This window comes from Diuraphis noxia, unplaced genomic scaffold (assembly GCF_037042655.1).
Source record: "Diuraphis noxia isolate RWA-SAM2 unplaced genomic scaffold, SU_Dnox_SAM2 contig0001, whole genome shotgun sequence".
Classification (NCBI taxonomy): domain Eukaryota; kingdom Metazoa; phylum Arthropoda; class Insecta; order Hemiptera; family Aphididae; genus Diuraphis; species Diuraphis noxia.
The window spans coordinates 84,150,881-84,166,960 of record NW_028301711.1 but is presented as its reverse complement, the minus strand read 5'-3'; the positions used below and the strand labels follow the sequence as shown (position 1 = coordinate 84,166,960).

At 27.8% G+C, this 16,080-nt stretch overlaps 1 protein-coding gene and 1 pseudogene across 1 annotated transcript; both read right to left on the bottom strand.

Moving 5' to 3' along the window:
- Positions 1 to 2,320: 2,320 nt before the first annotated feature.
- On the bottom strand, positions 2,321 to 4,475 carry LOC149062176 (uncharacterized). Its single transcript, XM_089215246.1, has 6 exons — positions 4,022 to 4,475; positions 3,719 to 3,889; positions 3,564 to 3,605; positions 3,121 to 3,389; positions 2,601 to 2,760; positions 2,321 to 2,430 (listed from the first exon to the last, which is right to left on the bottom strand). The coding sequence occupies exons 1-6, from the start codon at positions 4,473 to 4,475 to the stop codon at positions 2,321 to 2,323; spliced, it is 1,206 nt and encodes a 401-aa protein (XP_089071372.1).
- A 7,870-nt stretch (positions 4,476 to 12,345) lies between these two features.
- Positions 12,346 to 14,785, bottom strand: LOC149062175 (uncharacterized; annotated as a pseudogene).
- Positions 14,786 to 16,080: the final 1,295 nt, after the last annotated feature.

Sequence of the window (16,080 nt, the reverse complement as noted above, 5' to 3'; positions counted from 1 at the left end):
TGGCATAGGTAGGGGTAAAGTTGATGTTATGGTTCACAAAAAAAGAAGTTTTACAACCGGAATTTCTCCTAAATCTGGTAGAGGTTTGCATCAACCGCATAATTACAATGCAGAGTCCAGAGAAATAATATTAAATCATATTAAAAGTTTCCCGGCCTATGAAAGCCATTACTCGAGAAGACATACAAATTTATTCTATATATCCTCCTCATTAAATATACAGAAGATGTATGATTTGTACAAAGAGTATTATCATGAAAATAATATTAAAAACATTTCATCTTACTGGTTATACAGAACAATATTCTCTGAAACTGGCTTGAAATTTAAAGTTTCCTATATTGACACATGTAAGACATGTGATGAATTTAAAAGCAAATCAAAAAATGTTACTGGAAATGACCTACAAATTCTAACAAATAAAAATCAAGAACACCAAGATATGGTTGAGTATGCTTACAACTCTAAAGGTTAGATAAATTACGATTAGGTACCACACCAACATTAAAAGTTATAGTTTTTGATTTACAGCAATGTTTATCAACGCCAGATCTTAAAACAAATATTGTATTCTACAAGCGTCAGTTATGGACATACAACGAGACGATAAGAGATATTGGTCTTAATAAAAGTTTCTGTTACATGTGGCATGAGGCTATAGCTGGGCGTGGATCTAACGAAATTGCATCTATCTTATACAAATTTATTGAAGAAAATATTCAAAATACCATAACACATTTAATTACATATTCCGACACTTGCTCAGGTCAAAATCGCAACATGAATGTTGCATTGATGTTCATGTTTGCCATCCAAAAGCATCCATCACTACAAATTATTGATCAAAAGTTTTTAGTACCTGGACATACCCATCTTGAGTGTGATAGTGATCATGCTAGGATTGAGCGGTATGAAAAACAATCGGATTCAATTATTGCAATACCAATGGATTGGTACAACGTTGTAAGTAGTGTAAGAGGTAAAGTGCCATTAAAGGTAGTCGAAATGGAACAAGAACACTTCAAATTTTTTTCGACTTTCCTCTTCGGACCACTGGTAAAATGTAATGTTGATACACACAAAGAAAAGATAAACTGGCTTAAGATAAAATGGTTAAGATATGACAAACAATTTGGTATTATTCAATTTAAATACTCCTTAGATGAGGACACTCCATTTCGTTTATTGGATTTAAGGAAAGGTGCGATTAAAACAAGATTTAGGACTGAGTTAACTACTAATGGAGCATCTAATTTAAATTTGCCAAATACCTATAACTGTCCTTTACCTATTCAAGTTGAGAAAAAGAAAGATCTACTAACCCACATAGCATTAAATATGCTTATCATAATATATGAATATACCTTTTAGAATAGTCGTATATACGCAGAATATCTACCAATAAGCCTCAGATATTCAAGGAATATTACTAGCAACTTACTATGTCTCGCCTCAGATTTACTTAGATTATACCATATATATCTGCAGATAGTATCCAAAAAATCTTCCCAGTATATTCCACCAAGATCCTTAAATATATCTAATGTATATCCAGAGAACACATGAAATATAATAAAGGAATATACAATCTGGTATTTAATATGTATTATTTATTTTTGATTGGTCAATAAAATGTAAATAAAAATTTTAAAAAAGTCAATTCTTTATTGAAATGATAATAAAAATGAACAAGGTATATTATAAAATGTATTATATGATAAATAAAATGCACACTTTAGTTGAGAAAAAAAAAATGATTTAACATTATTTAAATATAACATAACATGTGTCATGTATTATACAATATAAGAAAAAATCAGACCTTTTCATTGAGAAAATAAAAAAGTCATGTATCATTATAATATAATAAAAATGAACATCATCATGTATGTAACAATGTTGCATGTAACATTGTACTTTAAGCCTTTATAATAAAAAATAAATAAAAATGAACATAATAATAAAATGTCATTTAGCATAATAAGAACATATAGTTATAATTTAATAAAAATGAACATAAGTAACATATTATAAAATGTATCATATAATAAAAAAAAAACAGATTTAACATTATTTAATATAATAATATAACATACATATTATATAAAATAAAACAAAAAGTCACTCGTTTGTTGAAAAATTAATAAAAATGCATGTATCATTATAATAACATATAATAAAAATAAATATAATATAATGTAAAATGTATCATATTAATAATATAATATAATTGAAAAAAAGTCAGTCCTTTGTTTAAAAAATAATGAAAAGTCATGTGACATTAACATAAAATAATATTTGTTATTATGTAGGTAAGTAATTAATTAGTTGTAGGATTTTTCATTCTTTCCTTAGCTTTGGCTAGCCAAGTACCAGCAACACATTCTATATGTTTGTCTGTTTCCTCTTTATATTTAATTTTTACAGCACCTTTCAACAAAAAAAGTATTTTTTTAATAACTTTGTATCATTATTTACAACCATGCATGTACAATATGAACAACATGGAATAACAAGATCTACTTTAGCAGAACAGTTTTCAAAGATAAAACAACAAAATGACTATATTTATATTAAAAATATTAAAAAAGCACTATTACTTTTTACTAAATCAGCCAGGGCTGTTGTTGCAAAACTTAATTTTTTTTGCCTTCCAAACCAGCTGAATTGCTCAGCGACTTGATTAGTTAAAATTGTTTTAAGAATCCGTCTTAGAAGTTCACTAAATGATGATCCACCATTAAGAGACAGATTTTTTACCTAAACAAAAATTAATAGTATTATTAGATAAATTTAACTAAAAAATATAATATTTAAAGCAAGCACAATTATAAATACGACCATACCATCAATTATGTCCTAATTAAGTAGTGAAAATATGCATATCAATAAGCTCAGAAATAGTAATGAGAGTTTTTGACTTCTCATAACCGTAATTTGGAAATTGTTAGTTAGAAGTTTGTTAAATATGAATTTATGATTATTAATTTCTTTATATTTGAATCAAAAAATTATTAACAATAAGGGGAAAAATGTGGAAATGTTATATCACCAACGAATTTATAATCTATTACATTTTTAACAATTATGATTATAACATCACATAAATTTAAAACTCACCAGTACGTCATAAACATCAACTTTGGATAATTTTATTTGCTTCAATTCATCATCTAATTCGTTAAAATGTTTCAAACAAGTGATTGGAAACTGTCTATATATGATTTCTTCTTCTTTTGTTTTTTCCTTATGAATAATATCAACATTACCTATTGCATTGGTACTATTGACTATTGTTTGAATATTATCCAAATATCGTAATTGCTCTTTTTGATGAATTCCCATAGTTATTAATAATCTAGAAGTGTCTGACTGCCATTTCTCAACAACTAAAATTGCATAAATAGTTTTATAAACATAAAGAAACTCAAATGAAAAGTAATAATAAATATCCAATGAATGTGCAACAAATTAATACTTTTTTTGTTATAGAAACTTGGTATAAAATATGTGGAATAATAAATAGATCTCTTTTTTAATCAATTTTTATTATATTTACTTACTTGTATGTAGTTTAGTTTGATCATTACGGAGATCTTCAAATTCTGCAAAAACAATATAACATAATATTAGTTTTTTTAGTTCTAAATTAAAACAAATCAAGTTGATCACCCACAACATTTTATTATTTTACTAATTAAATAAAAACATTTATTACTTGTATCAATATACTTTTGTAGTTCTTCCATCGTGTCAATTGTACAGCTTGAATTATTAGCTAACACTTCAGGAATAACAACTGTTGGGCTCATAAAAAAATCATTTGATGTTACATCTTCAGGTACAAGCAAAATATCATCCTCATTGGTACTATTATTCATAAAATTTTCTAAAATAATATAACAAATTGAAAAATAATAATAACTATTATATAAACTATATAACAATAGGTACTTCATAACATAAAAAAAAAATATATATATTAACATTATAGGTAATATATTTATATGATAAATCTTACCAAATGTTGGTGGGGATGGTATCAACTTTGTTCGTTTATTAGGAGTACTGTATTCTTCATCAGACATTGTATCATCATATTTTTTATTCTTTTTTTTAATTCGTTTAATAGAATTATTTGTGGCAGATTCAGCTTCGGAAAGTTCTGATTCATATTGTGCTCTACAAGCTTTTTTCATGGCTGTTGGGTAGTCAAATATTTTTGATTTTGACAATAATTTGCAGTTATAAAGTTTCCATGACTTGGATGGCACCTCATTTAGACGTATTGCTTCAGCTACTACAGTATCTTTATATGGAGGCCAATAGCAATGATTTAGGTCCTTGAACCATTTGACAGGCACAGCCTCGACAGAATTTTCTTCTAGGAACTTGACTATGTACCAAGCAGTATTGTTCCCAATTTCCAGCTCCATTGTTAACAAAATTACAACTATTGACAAGCATATTTGCATTAGATTTAATAAACACTGTAAAACTAAAGACCTAATAACTTTTAATATCTGATCTGCAGTTAATACAGTTTTAATATTCATATTATTTAAATAATTACATATAATATACACATTAAACACAATATATAATATATATTGTAATACTATGCTATATTTTAGCATAATATCTATTATATCTAGTCATGAAGAGTGTAACAAAGGAAATACGACAAATCCATGACCAAATGGTAATCTGACCAATTTTGTTGATATATTATCAATATTCCAATAGCCATACCTGCACACAAATTAGAAACAAAATGAACTCCAATTAAGGAAGAACGGTCCGGTTTGTTATAAAAATTAGTTACATTTAAGTATTTCTTCCCAATAGCAATAGGTTTTTTGGATTCAGATTGATAGGAAAAACTAAAAATTTCTATTATTGTGTCACATTTTAATTTACAACAACGGTTTTGTTTTGATAGTGTCAATTTATACAACGGTAATGTTAGCTCCTCATATTGTGGTCCAACACAATCTTGTGTTATAATTTCATTTTGTTTAATTTTTGAAAATTTATATTCTAATGTATTTAAACTTTGTTGGTTGTTATAATTGAATGTTTTATAGAAGTTTTGAGATTCTGATAATCTACGAATAATTTGAGGTAAAATATCAGAAGGCTTTCTCAATAATTTTTTTAATTGACCAAGGTAGTTTTCAAAAGGAAAATTACTAAAATTATCCAATGGGCCAAATTTTCTCACATCATTGCATAAATGTAAAAGATTATGAATATTATGAACCATAAACTCTTTACTATAAATAAAACCACAACTTTTCACAAAGTAATCTAATAACTTTTCAGCATAGTCAACATATTGAAACTCAAATGCTTTATTTGATATTAAAATAGATATGGCCAAATGTAAGGTTATAAAATGATCATATTTCTCTGTATCTAATACATCTTTCAGGACTAATGGCCCTAAATAAAGAAGAAATAATCTATATTCAGTAATCTTTAAACCTTTTAGCTTCTTTGAGCGAACGGGGCTTTCTAGAAAATTCACTTGGAATATATTGCCTAAATGATAGTAATTGTTCAGATATTTGGTTTACTAACACTGAGGGCAATTTATTAGGTGGTTTGCCATTGATCCAAGTACCAACTAATAGTTTTTTTACCACACCGAGAAGGACTAAATGCATATAGTCAAGGGGTACTGTTGATATTAAATCTAAACCAGATATTTGAGTCAGTATAGTTTCTCCAATGTGATGGTTTTCATCAGTTTGATTTCTAAAATCTTGGTTTGTTCTTTTAGTAAAATTTGTTTCAGGAAAACACATTCTACCATTTATATGTTCTCCTTCAGCTGTACACTTAGAGCAAGAGTAGTAACCAGCGTGCCCTTTTATCTGCAACACACTTGCTTTAGCTACTGTATCAAATAATACATATTTCAATACGGGTTAACTTTCCAGCAATCATAATTTCTTTATCACATAAACCAACAGCTTCAGAAACAAATTCTTCTAGAAAGTTATTAAAACAACAAGGTTTTTCTTGGCCATGATAAATACCAATAGGGAAGACGATATTATTTAATGGCTTATAATCTTTAACAATTCCCAGAATAGGATAAAGTTGACTTCCTGAAGACTTACTTAAAGGAAGACCATCAATATTTATTGCTAACTTAATAATCAACGGAACAGACAATTGTTTATTAAAAATATTGTTCAAACTATTTAAGATGCCAAAATGATAATACAACCCTGGTTTTACAACTCACATAATTGTTGTTTTAGGTGTCATTAAAAATGTCCTAGGATCCTTAGGAAGATTTTGAAATGTTGGTGTTTCCCTTAAAATTGATAGTAAAACTTGCAAGGCGTTATGGTTGATTTTAAATTGAATACTCCAATTTTTGAGCTTTTCAGAAAAAGTTTCATTATTCATTTCATTGGTATTATAATTATTTTTAGAATTGTTATCCATCTCATAATTTACTATACTTCCATCACTAGAACTAGATGGTTGTGAAAACGATTCACTACTATTCCAAACACAAGACATATTTTCAATATATTGAGAATTTACACTAAGACTATTGTCATCTGCATTAGAGTCCAGCACAGGAGACAAATTAGTTGAAGTAATATCAGATGGTAATAAAGGGACATCAGGACTAACTAGACTACTGTTCTTAGGTTCAATGGTTGAATTAAAAATAGATTCGACTGTCATGTTTAAATCATTTAACTGATTTTTAACCAAACGGTTAAAATGTCGTTTGGAAAATGAACTTTTCTTCATAGCTTCAAATTTTAGTAGATCACAGAACAGCAATTTAGATGGTTATGTAAATATCCTTGATTCCTAAATAATTAGATAATTCTTAAGTTATTATATTAAATTTTTTTTTTTTTTTTAATTTTTAATAATATGTTTAACTATTATTATTATGATTATATGCTGTTATATTACAATTTTAATAATCTTATACATTTTATGTGACATATAATATTGCATCTAACAAAAAGTCATTATAATATTTGTTTTTAAATGAAATAGTTTTTTAATTTTGAGGTTTAATTGATTGGTATTTTAAAAAATTATTGATAAAATCAATTTTTTTTTTAAATTGTTAATCAATATTTTTACAATAGGTAGGTTAGGTATATAATAATATTTATAACATATAATATCTAATATAAAATAAAATAATAATAAATAATATATAATACCTTCTAATAATTTATTCATTAGTGTAACAAAAATTTGTGACTTTTTTATGTTCAAACACATTCATATATTATGTGAATTTAATTGTAATATTACAGAAACTTAATTTTATTTTAATACTTTATCTTTGAATTTCTAATGTTATGTTTAAATGTTTTTTATGATCAACTGCTTGAGTATAAAATATATGATTATAATAATACCTATTATGAAGAATCTATGAATCTTTCAATTTCAAAAAGATCAGAAGTTCTTCTTTATTGTATTATTAGTAATCATAGAGAATGAAATTTTTAAACATGCAATTACACAATCCCAAAATTTTATAATTTATTATGACAATGTTCTTTTGCCTTGATACCCAATATTTATCAGTTTAAACAAGATTTAATTTAATTAATTTTAAAGATTTAAAGTCATCATGGTGACGAATGATCAGTGTGAACTGTTAAACTTAGAAGTTATAGAATACAGTATATTCATATTGTATTTTAGGTAGTAGATAGGTATCACAGATTAAATGAAAATATTTAATGATTTATATTATTATATTTATATTTTTACAAAATAATTTTTTTGAGAACATTAATTTTACGCTGACACTTCGTTGACTGGTATATCATACAATGATATATTTTATAACCATATGGTTAATCTACATTTTTTATAAATACAATATTACAACTATGACCATTCAAAATAATTAACCATAATATATTGACCCTTTAGGGTCTAGGTTTATACTTATTATTGCAAGTAAATAAGATTAAAGAATATACTTACTTACTATAGGTGCATGATCATTGATCATCATATTAATACAATTTATGTAAATAAACAAACCTACCTGATTTTGAGCCGCAAATAAAACTTGGATTACTTGGAATTTGAATGAAGTCGTCAGGGCAAACAAAATAAAACAAAACAAAAGAAGCACGTTGTAAGTTGGAACCGTTGTCATAAAGCTTTAATAACCGTCGACCGGTAACTTGTAAACGTAATAGAAATAACAATTAACAAGGTTAGGTTTATATTAAGATGCGCGCGCATGCCGCATACCCGGTTGCACAGCGAACGTCCATAGTATAGTGCAAAACGAATATTCTTAGCATATACCATAATTATATACAATGGATATATCGTAGAGAAGTGCATCTTAAAAGCATATGGATAGAATATTCTATTCCAATTCAATAACTGATATTTAATCTCGTATATACCTATCATATCTCCTGGAGTGTTTGTATATCTATAGTATAATTGGAATTTTTGTAGAATATCCTATTAATATATTGTGCTATGTGGGAAGCCTTCTTCCATTAATAGATCCATTTTATCATTCATTTTATAAATCATTAAAAACTAAAACAGTATCCGAAGTAACTCCAGACTCGGAGACTGAATCTGAATAATTTGTGTTACCTATATTAATTTGTTAAATTTATTTTAAAGTAAATGTTATATTTTTTATTTTAGTTATTATACTTTATATAAGCGTTTTAACACAAGAGCTGTTATCAAGTTTTTAAGATTGATTTTGAATAATTTTTTACTATTTATAAGAAAATGTTTTATATTGTTTTTAAAAATTCTATTAATTCTAATACATTAATAACAATATTAATATACTTCTTTATTATAAAAATAAAATTTACAAGACGTAATATTATAATAATATGTTATGTTGTTATTGCAAGAAAATGTTTATGACAAAAGTTGATATCTGCATTATGTTTTTTTTGATTAATTTTTAATTAATAAAATTATGGCATATAATTTATTTTACGAGCAAAATATTACTTAAAATAATGTTGAATTTGCAATGAAAAAAAAAACATATTTTCTCTAAAAGTGCAAACTGAAACTCAACATTAATTAGTTAATTTTCAGTTTTTAAAAAACTAAAAACGCTTGTTCTGAAAAATTAGCATTTTTCAGATATCAGCTTCTGGCTCTTTACCACAGATATTTTCTCATATGATCTATTATCTCTTCTCTTAACTCGTGTTTGATGAATGGTAATTTTTTTAAATAATTTTCAATAATTGTATGGTCTTGCTTGCATATGATTTGTGCATACATCAAAGTGCATATTAATGAACTGTCCCAATCAAGTGCACTATATACGTCTGTCGGAATATAAAATGTCCATTCTTTTGCATTAAAAGTAATCCCATCCATAAAACAGGCTGTAGAATATGCTTTAAGAAATTTAATAACGCAATCTTTATTGATTTCATATCCTACTGCACCATCTGTGCTTAAACTAATTATAGTTTTATGATTTCGCAAAACTATTATAATTCTTATAAACATTGCGCATTCATAGGGAACTATGATCATGTCTCTCTTTCAGTAAACTTCCATCTTATACAGTATTCTACTAGTGTCTTAAATACCGTTGTATTATTTACATCTAAGAGATCGTTAGTGAATACATCAATTTCAAATTTTTTTTAAAGTTTAGCGCTCATTCAAATGTAACATTCGTAAATATAAAACAAAATTCTGTGGGTTAATTTCTAATCCATCACTGTATTACTTTATTCCAAGAAATCGGTACTCCATGAACAACAAACTCTTCGTCTCTCCTACAATTGTACTCAAATGTATCGTAAATATCCGACCCTAACGTTAAAGAGTCCTGCGATATCAACGATATTATTTATAGACTTGGCCGTTGGAACGTGGGTAAATGAGATATTCGGTTTCCGTGTGGTAACGGCGTAACATTTTCTAAAGAACCAATGTAATGTATGATAACCGTACCTTTAATTTTCGTTCTGTTTTCGCCCAATAAAAACCACACTCATCGTTTAAATTCCGACCCATGTAAACACTTACTTGAAATAGTGTATACAACTGCATTTTTTTTTTTGGTAAATAATCCCCCGAAATCCATTCCCAAGCTTATTGATGTGCCTTCCAATCTTCGGGCTTTTTTTTCATTTTTATAAAAGTATATATCACCAGGTTTTGGATTAACAGGCGGCTCCGAAGAAAATTATTCATTTTTAGAATTATTAAGCATAATATTGTAATAAATACTCCAATGTTGATAAGTTGGTGAACGTGAATGAACGATTGCTGGTTCTGATCTATAATTGTCATTATGAAGAAAAGATTTTTCTGATTCCGCTTTAGTATTTTCAATAAACATCTCCGGATCATCATTAAAGCTATTTTAATCGAAAATATCTAATCCCGTATGATTGAAGTTTCAGTATAAAAATTGTCCATTTTGCTCTCATTCAAACTTAACACACGTGTTTTATTTTTTATTTTTATAGAATAGTAAACTAAAACATTATTTGTATTCTTTTTCTCTGGTAAAAGAGTAATAACTCTTTTGCATAATGACTCAGTAGAGTAATATCTGCACACAATTAGCGGACAAACATTACGGTCACTTGGTAACATTTTCTTTCCATTACTTCTCCAATGGAGTCCATCCACAATAAATTGATAGTCCCGCTCTCACACCCAGCACACAAACATAAGCACTGTTTAGTAAAGGTTCAAATCGATCACGTTTCATACTATCATCCACGACGGGCTGTCTAAATATATTCAATGCATCTTCAAAAGACATGTCTACCTGATCTTTCAGACGGTAAATATTAGCCAACATTGGAATGATCAATTTCTTTTACCCAAACTAAATAAAAAATTTAAAAAGTTAAAATACTCAACCACGACAAATATTTTCATTCGCTGAGGGTAATTGTATTAATTTTGGAGACATTTTGAAAATTTAACAATATTTTAAGATTTTTCAGCTACATAATAACCTAATTACGTGAAACCTTGTTTTACATTTTTAATCTTTAGGTATAAAAATTGAACATTTTATGTATTTTTAATATATTTCAACTGCTATGGTTATATTAGGATCCATGTATTAAATTTTAAAACCTTAGATTTATATGAATTTCTAATAAAATAATTTGTACATTTTCGTAATTTTTACGTAGGTATTTTGTCAAAATAAAAATTAAAAAAAAAATCTTGACTGTATTTTTAATATTTTTTCACTACTATTGTAACAATGAATATTATAAGCCTCGTATAAAATCTTCAAGCTTTTTTTACACAACAAATACAATTTTATTGGCATTCATAGAAGAAAAAAAAAGCGGGTAAGTGGGTACAGCTCTGCTGTACATTAGGTGCAGTGTGGATCACTTATATATTATAGGAGTTTTAAATTTGAATCCAATGATAAGTATACGAAAAACGATTCGGAACGAAGATGATTTGTTAGCCTAGGGTATAATTTCCAGTGGTTGGTAAAAAAGGTGGTTTATGTTTTAATGGTCTGAATACACCAACATTTAAGTTTTTTTATAATTATTGTAAGTCAAATTTATGGAAAATCTTGTATTAAATTTTAAACTCTTAGCTACTTATACAAAAATTTTATGAGTTATACCTACAAAATAATTTGCAAATATTCATGATTCTGACGAATTTTTATCAATATTTTAATTTCAAATGTTAATAAAAAAAATTGTGCGCTTATGTATTCTTATAATTTTTGAATCACTATAAGACCAACTTATGAGGAACTTGGTATTAAATTTTCAAGTATTTTGACTTGGCCAAAAACATGTTATCAACACTTCAAAAACAATGCTCAGAAAAATCAAAAATTTCAGTTGTCTGTTATGATTTTACACAACAAATAAAATAACGTACGCAAAATAATTTAATAAAAATTATATTTTATTATTTACTATGGCTAATGACAACGTATCGGTTCAGACGTACCTAATATGAAGACTAAAGACTACTACCTGGCCTCCCGTATAGTGTGTTGGACGACGACGCTCCGTGTCACAATCAAAATCCTGTCAGCGGATTCCACGGTCTCACCGTCGTATAACACACTATTCCTGATGGTCTTAAAAATATCATGTAAAATAATATTATCTTATAATATGATTCAGGGGTTTATAACACCCCCCAGACTAAATGAAACACGGGGGTCCTATGTTCACCGAGTTTCACCCAATCCTGAGTGTCTGCGAGGATCCGAAATTTTCTGAGGAGGTCAGTGTCATTACAGTAAGAGAGAGAAAATAAAAAAATTACAAATTGTACCAATTTAAATAAAATTACTGAATACAATTAATTTTATACTTCAATATCGACCTGACTAATACTTGATTTACTATCTGGTATCTCAAGGTTGAATGTTTTAATACGATTAATTCTTAGTTTATAAATGATTATACTAATTGTTATGGCGAAAAATATAGAAAATACATAAATTATTATTACATAAAATTCAATTTTTAATATTAATAGAGGTTCTGAGGAAACTTGTGGAAGCTTACTAATATCAGATGTTATGTTTGCTAAATGGTTAAGATCTTTAATAAGGATGTTGTTCGTAACGTTCTGGGGTAAAACATTCTTAACAGATTCTTCCAAAAGTTTCATTAAGTTATTTTTATTATTATCTGGTATAATATCATACTGGGTATTCTTAATTGGTCGATTAGTTGTGAAAAGTATAGAATTTCCTATATGGATTTCATATAGGGAGATAAAGTCAGCATTCCTATCCCTGAAATTTCAATTTTAGATGTTTGTAATGAATTTTGGCAATTTATGGTTCCTATCTCGGTTTGACTATAATATATCAAAGAGTTAGTTTGGGATAATTTATGCCAAATTGGTGAATGTAGGGATAAAAACTTGACCTTGCAATTATTTGAGCTTGGTTGGTGATTTGTGATTAGTGAGATAGCACATAACTCGGATGCTGCACTGTAGTGGATTTGTTGAATGTCCTTACAGATCTTGTAGGGTGTTGCTTATATACATTTTTCCCATTGTTCTAATTTTAACATTAGGAAATGTTCATTGTCTCTGCTAAATCCTATATAGTCTAATTCTGGGTCAATTAGTATTATTGTATTCACATTGTATTGTATCGATAATGGTATCGGGTGATACATAGTATACTTAAGGAATTTCCATAACATATATTAAATAATTATTTTTGTGAATTATTGTGATTTCTGATATTCTGTAAAATTCTATTAGAGTTTCTGTGTTAACTTCCAATGGGAGAGCATTTCCGATAGGTATTTCCATTTTTATTTCTAACAATTCTCGGTATAGCTTTTGTGGAGTGAACATACTAGTGTGTAATTTTCCGTTTACTGCTGCATTTAAAACAGCTACGAGGTTCTGGGTTTCAAATGCATACTTGTTCAATATCACTTCAAATATAAAAGCTTGTTCTAATATTCTGGATTTAAATTCTAGTTTATTAATGTTTTCAATACTACTATTTGTTTGTTGTTGTAAGAAATGAAGGTTTTCCTTCAACTTTTGTTGTTGCTTTTCAATTTGCTGTGTAGTGTGGTATGTTTCTGTTTATAATATTCTTATCTTCTGTGGAGTCAAGTTTAGGCTGTTAGCTTTGGTTCTATTTAACTCTATTATTTTGGTTATTATGAATTCAATGTCGATTGTTGAGCACATGCCATGTAGAACGTTGGCCACACGCCTAAAGGCAGTTCCCAACCCTCGGCGAATCCTAGTGTCTTCTGTCTGTTTATAATCAATGGACAACATCAAACTACGATGATTTGCGTCAATTTCATTCAAGTAGGGTAATGTTGCTCGAGAAAACTGTTGTATGAATAGTTCACAAGTGTTAGAGATTTCCACGCTTCCAAAATTTTCTGTCATTTCCTTACAAATATCCGTAGTCGCTTCATAGTATTTCATTATCATGGTGTATTTCAAAATAAATGTATCGAGATCGAGGTAAGTCACCAAATTCCAGTTGAGATGTGATAATCTAATATCTCCATGTGACTCATAGTACAGTGCTTGATTTTTTTTTGAAGAATGTTACATTAAACATTGGTGTGAATGATCTGTTGAAATCACTCATTTCGAGATTCTTGATTGAAGATTGTATAGGTTGTAGAATGATCATATTAATTCTGAAACATAGTTTAATTCCTTTCACGAAACTTTTTAAATAGATTTCTATGCAGAGTGACTGGTTTATTCTTTTTTAGTATTTTTAGATTTGGGGAGTCTGGGTGAGATTCTATAACAATATAGGGTCCTAGCCATTTCGGTGCTAGTTTCCCTTTGCTTTGTTTTTCTTATGAAAAATTAAAAAAGAGTTAGATTCTTTACAGCATATTAAAATATGTACTGACAATAACAATGATATCATCGAAAGAGAATAAAGCCTATTTGTCAATTCGCTTTATATCCCTCCCACTAGCACAGGAAATAATCCTCAATCTATACAGGAAACTTCCATTTCTTCATTCCATGATGGCATGAAATTCCAGATATTGTAGAAATCAATGACAATGAGAACTGCAATTTATCTAATACAGATCAGTCTAATAATAATTCAATAAAAATACCTTCTAGTTATACTAAAGAAAGTACTAATAGTATAAGTAGTAGTAGTATTAAAGATGATTTATAATTGAGTGCAATGTTCCTCAAAGCACTGAAAATAAATTATTGTATTTTATGAAACAAAGGGAAATAATTAATACCAATGAGCTACCTTGGGATACTCGGACATTGTTAGCTACTCCACGGTTAATATCAAGTATTCGTATTGTTGAACCTGGTCAATATTACCATTTTGGACTAGCATCAGGAATAATTCGACATGCATGAGGATATTAGAGGTAATATGACAGAAATTAAAATTATAATTGGTATCGATGGATTACCCATAGCTGAAAGTAGCAATAGTCAGTTGTGGCCCATTTTGGCATATATAAGTAATGATACAACTAAAACAGTTTTTCCTGTTGGTATTTACCATGGTTATACTAAACCTGAGGACAGCAATGATTTTCTTGTTGATTTTATATCAGAAGCTAAAGAAGTTGTTACCAATGGTATTATTTTGAATAATTGTAATATGAAAGTATCATTTGGTGATTTTATATGTGATAGCCCTGTTAAAGGTGCGATTCCTTAGGACGCGTCTTTAGACGCACGGCCAATGCGGCTGCCGCAGTGCGTCCGAGATTTTGGACGCGCGGCCGATCACGGATTTCTTAGGATTTAAACGCAGCTGCAAGAGACGCACTGCTCATATTTTTCACACAAAATAAAATGTTATTTATTAGAGCCCTTCGGTAGTTTTCTACGTTTCAACAGTCAACAGTGTATTGTTAATTATTAATTTTATAGTGTATAGTGAATACCTAAAATATTTTATACAGTGCAGTGTAGGACGTAGATATCATGTCACTTACTAATCTGCAGAAAAAGAAGACACTTCTTCTTCTTTTAGAAGAAATAGATGATGAAAAATTACTTATGAAATTGATGTTTAAAAAAAACCAAAATGTCCATGATATGTTTCAAACTAGAAAATCTGAAGGTTTTTTCAGTGTTTTAATTGAGAAACATTTATTCCGTGACCAGAGAAAATTCAGAGAGTTTTTTAGACTCAGTTATGATCAATTCACATATGTTTTAAATCTAATAGAAGATGATATAAAATGTAATTCGTACAACAGACATAAAGAACCTATAAATCCGGCCGAAAAACTAGCATTAACATTAAGGTAAATACCTAACACTTGTTTCAGAGATATGTGTTGATATTTGTAATGTTAATTATATTGTATTTACAATATGTAATTTAGTTAAACAGAATAATATAATTCATATGCATTTTTTTTAATACTCTTACCTTGAAAAATAATAATTAAATTTCAACTGATTTTATAGATACTGAATTTATTTATTCACTCAAAAAACATAAGAACATTATATTATCAACTAATAGAATATACATTATAAATAAATTTAAAAAAAAAAACATTTCACTTTATAATGTATATACCTACATAAACC

Coding starts and splice junctions, on each gene's coding strand:
- LOC149062176 (XM_089215246.1), bottom strand. CDS start 4,475: ATGCAAATATGCTTGTCAATAGTTGTAATTTTGTTAACAATGGAGCTG. Junction 3,890..4,021: donor ACCATCCCCACCAACATTTG/GTAAGATTTATC, acceptor ATATTATTTTAG/AAAATTTTATGAATAATAGT. Junction 2,431..2,600: donor CCTGGCTGATTTAGTAAAAA/GTAATAGTGCTT, acceptor TTTTGTTGAAAG/GTGCTGTAAAAATTAAATAT.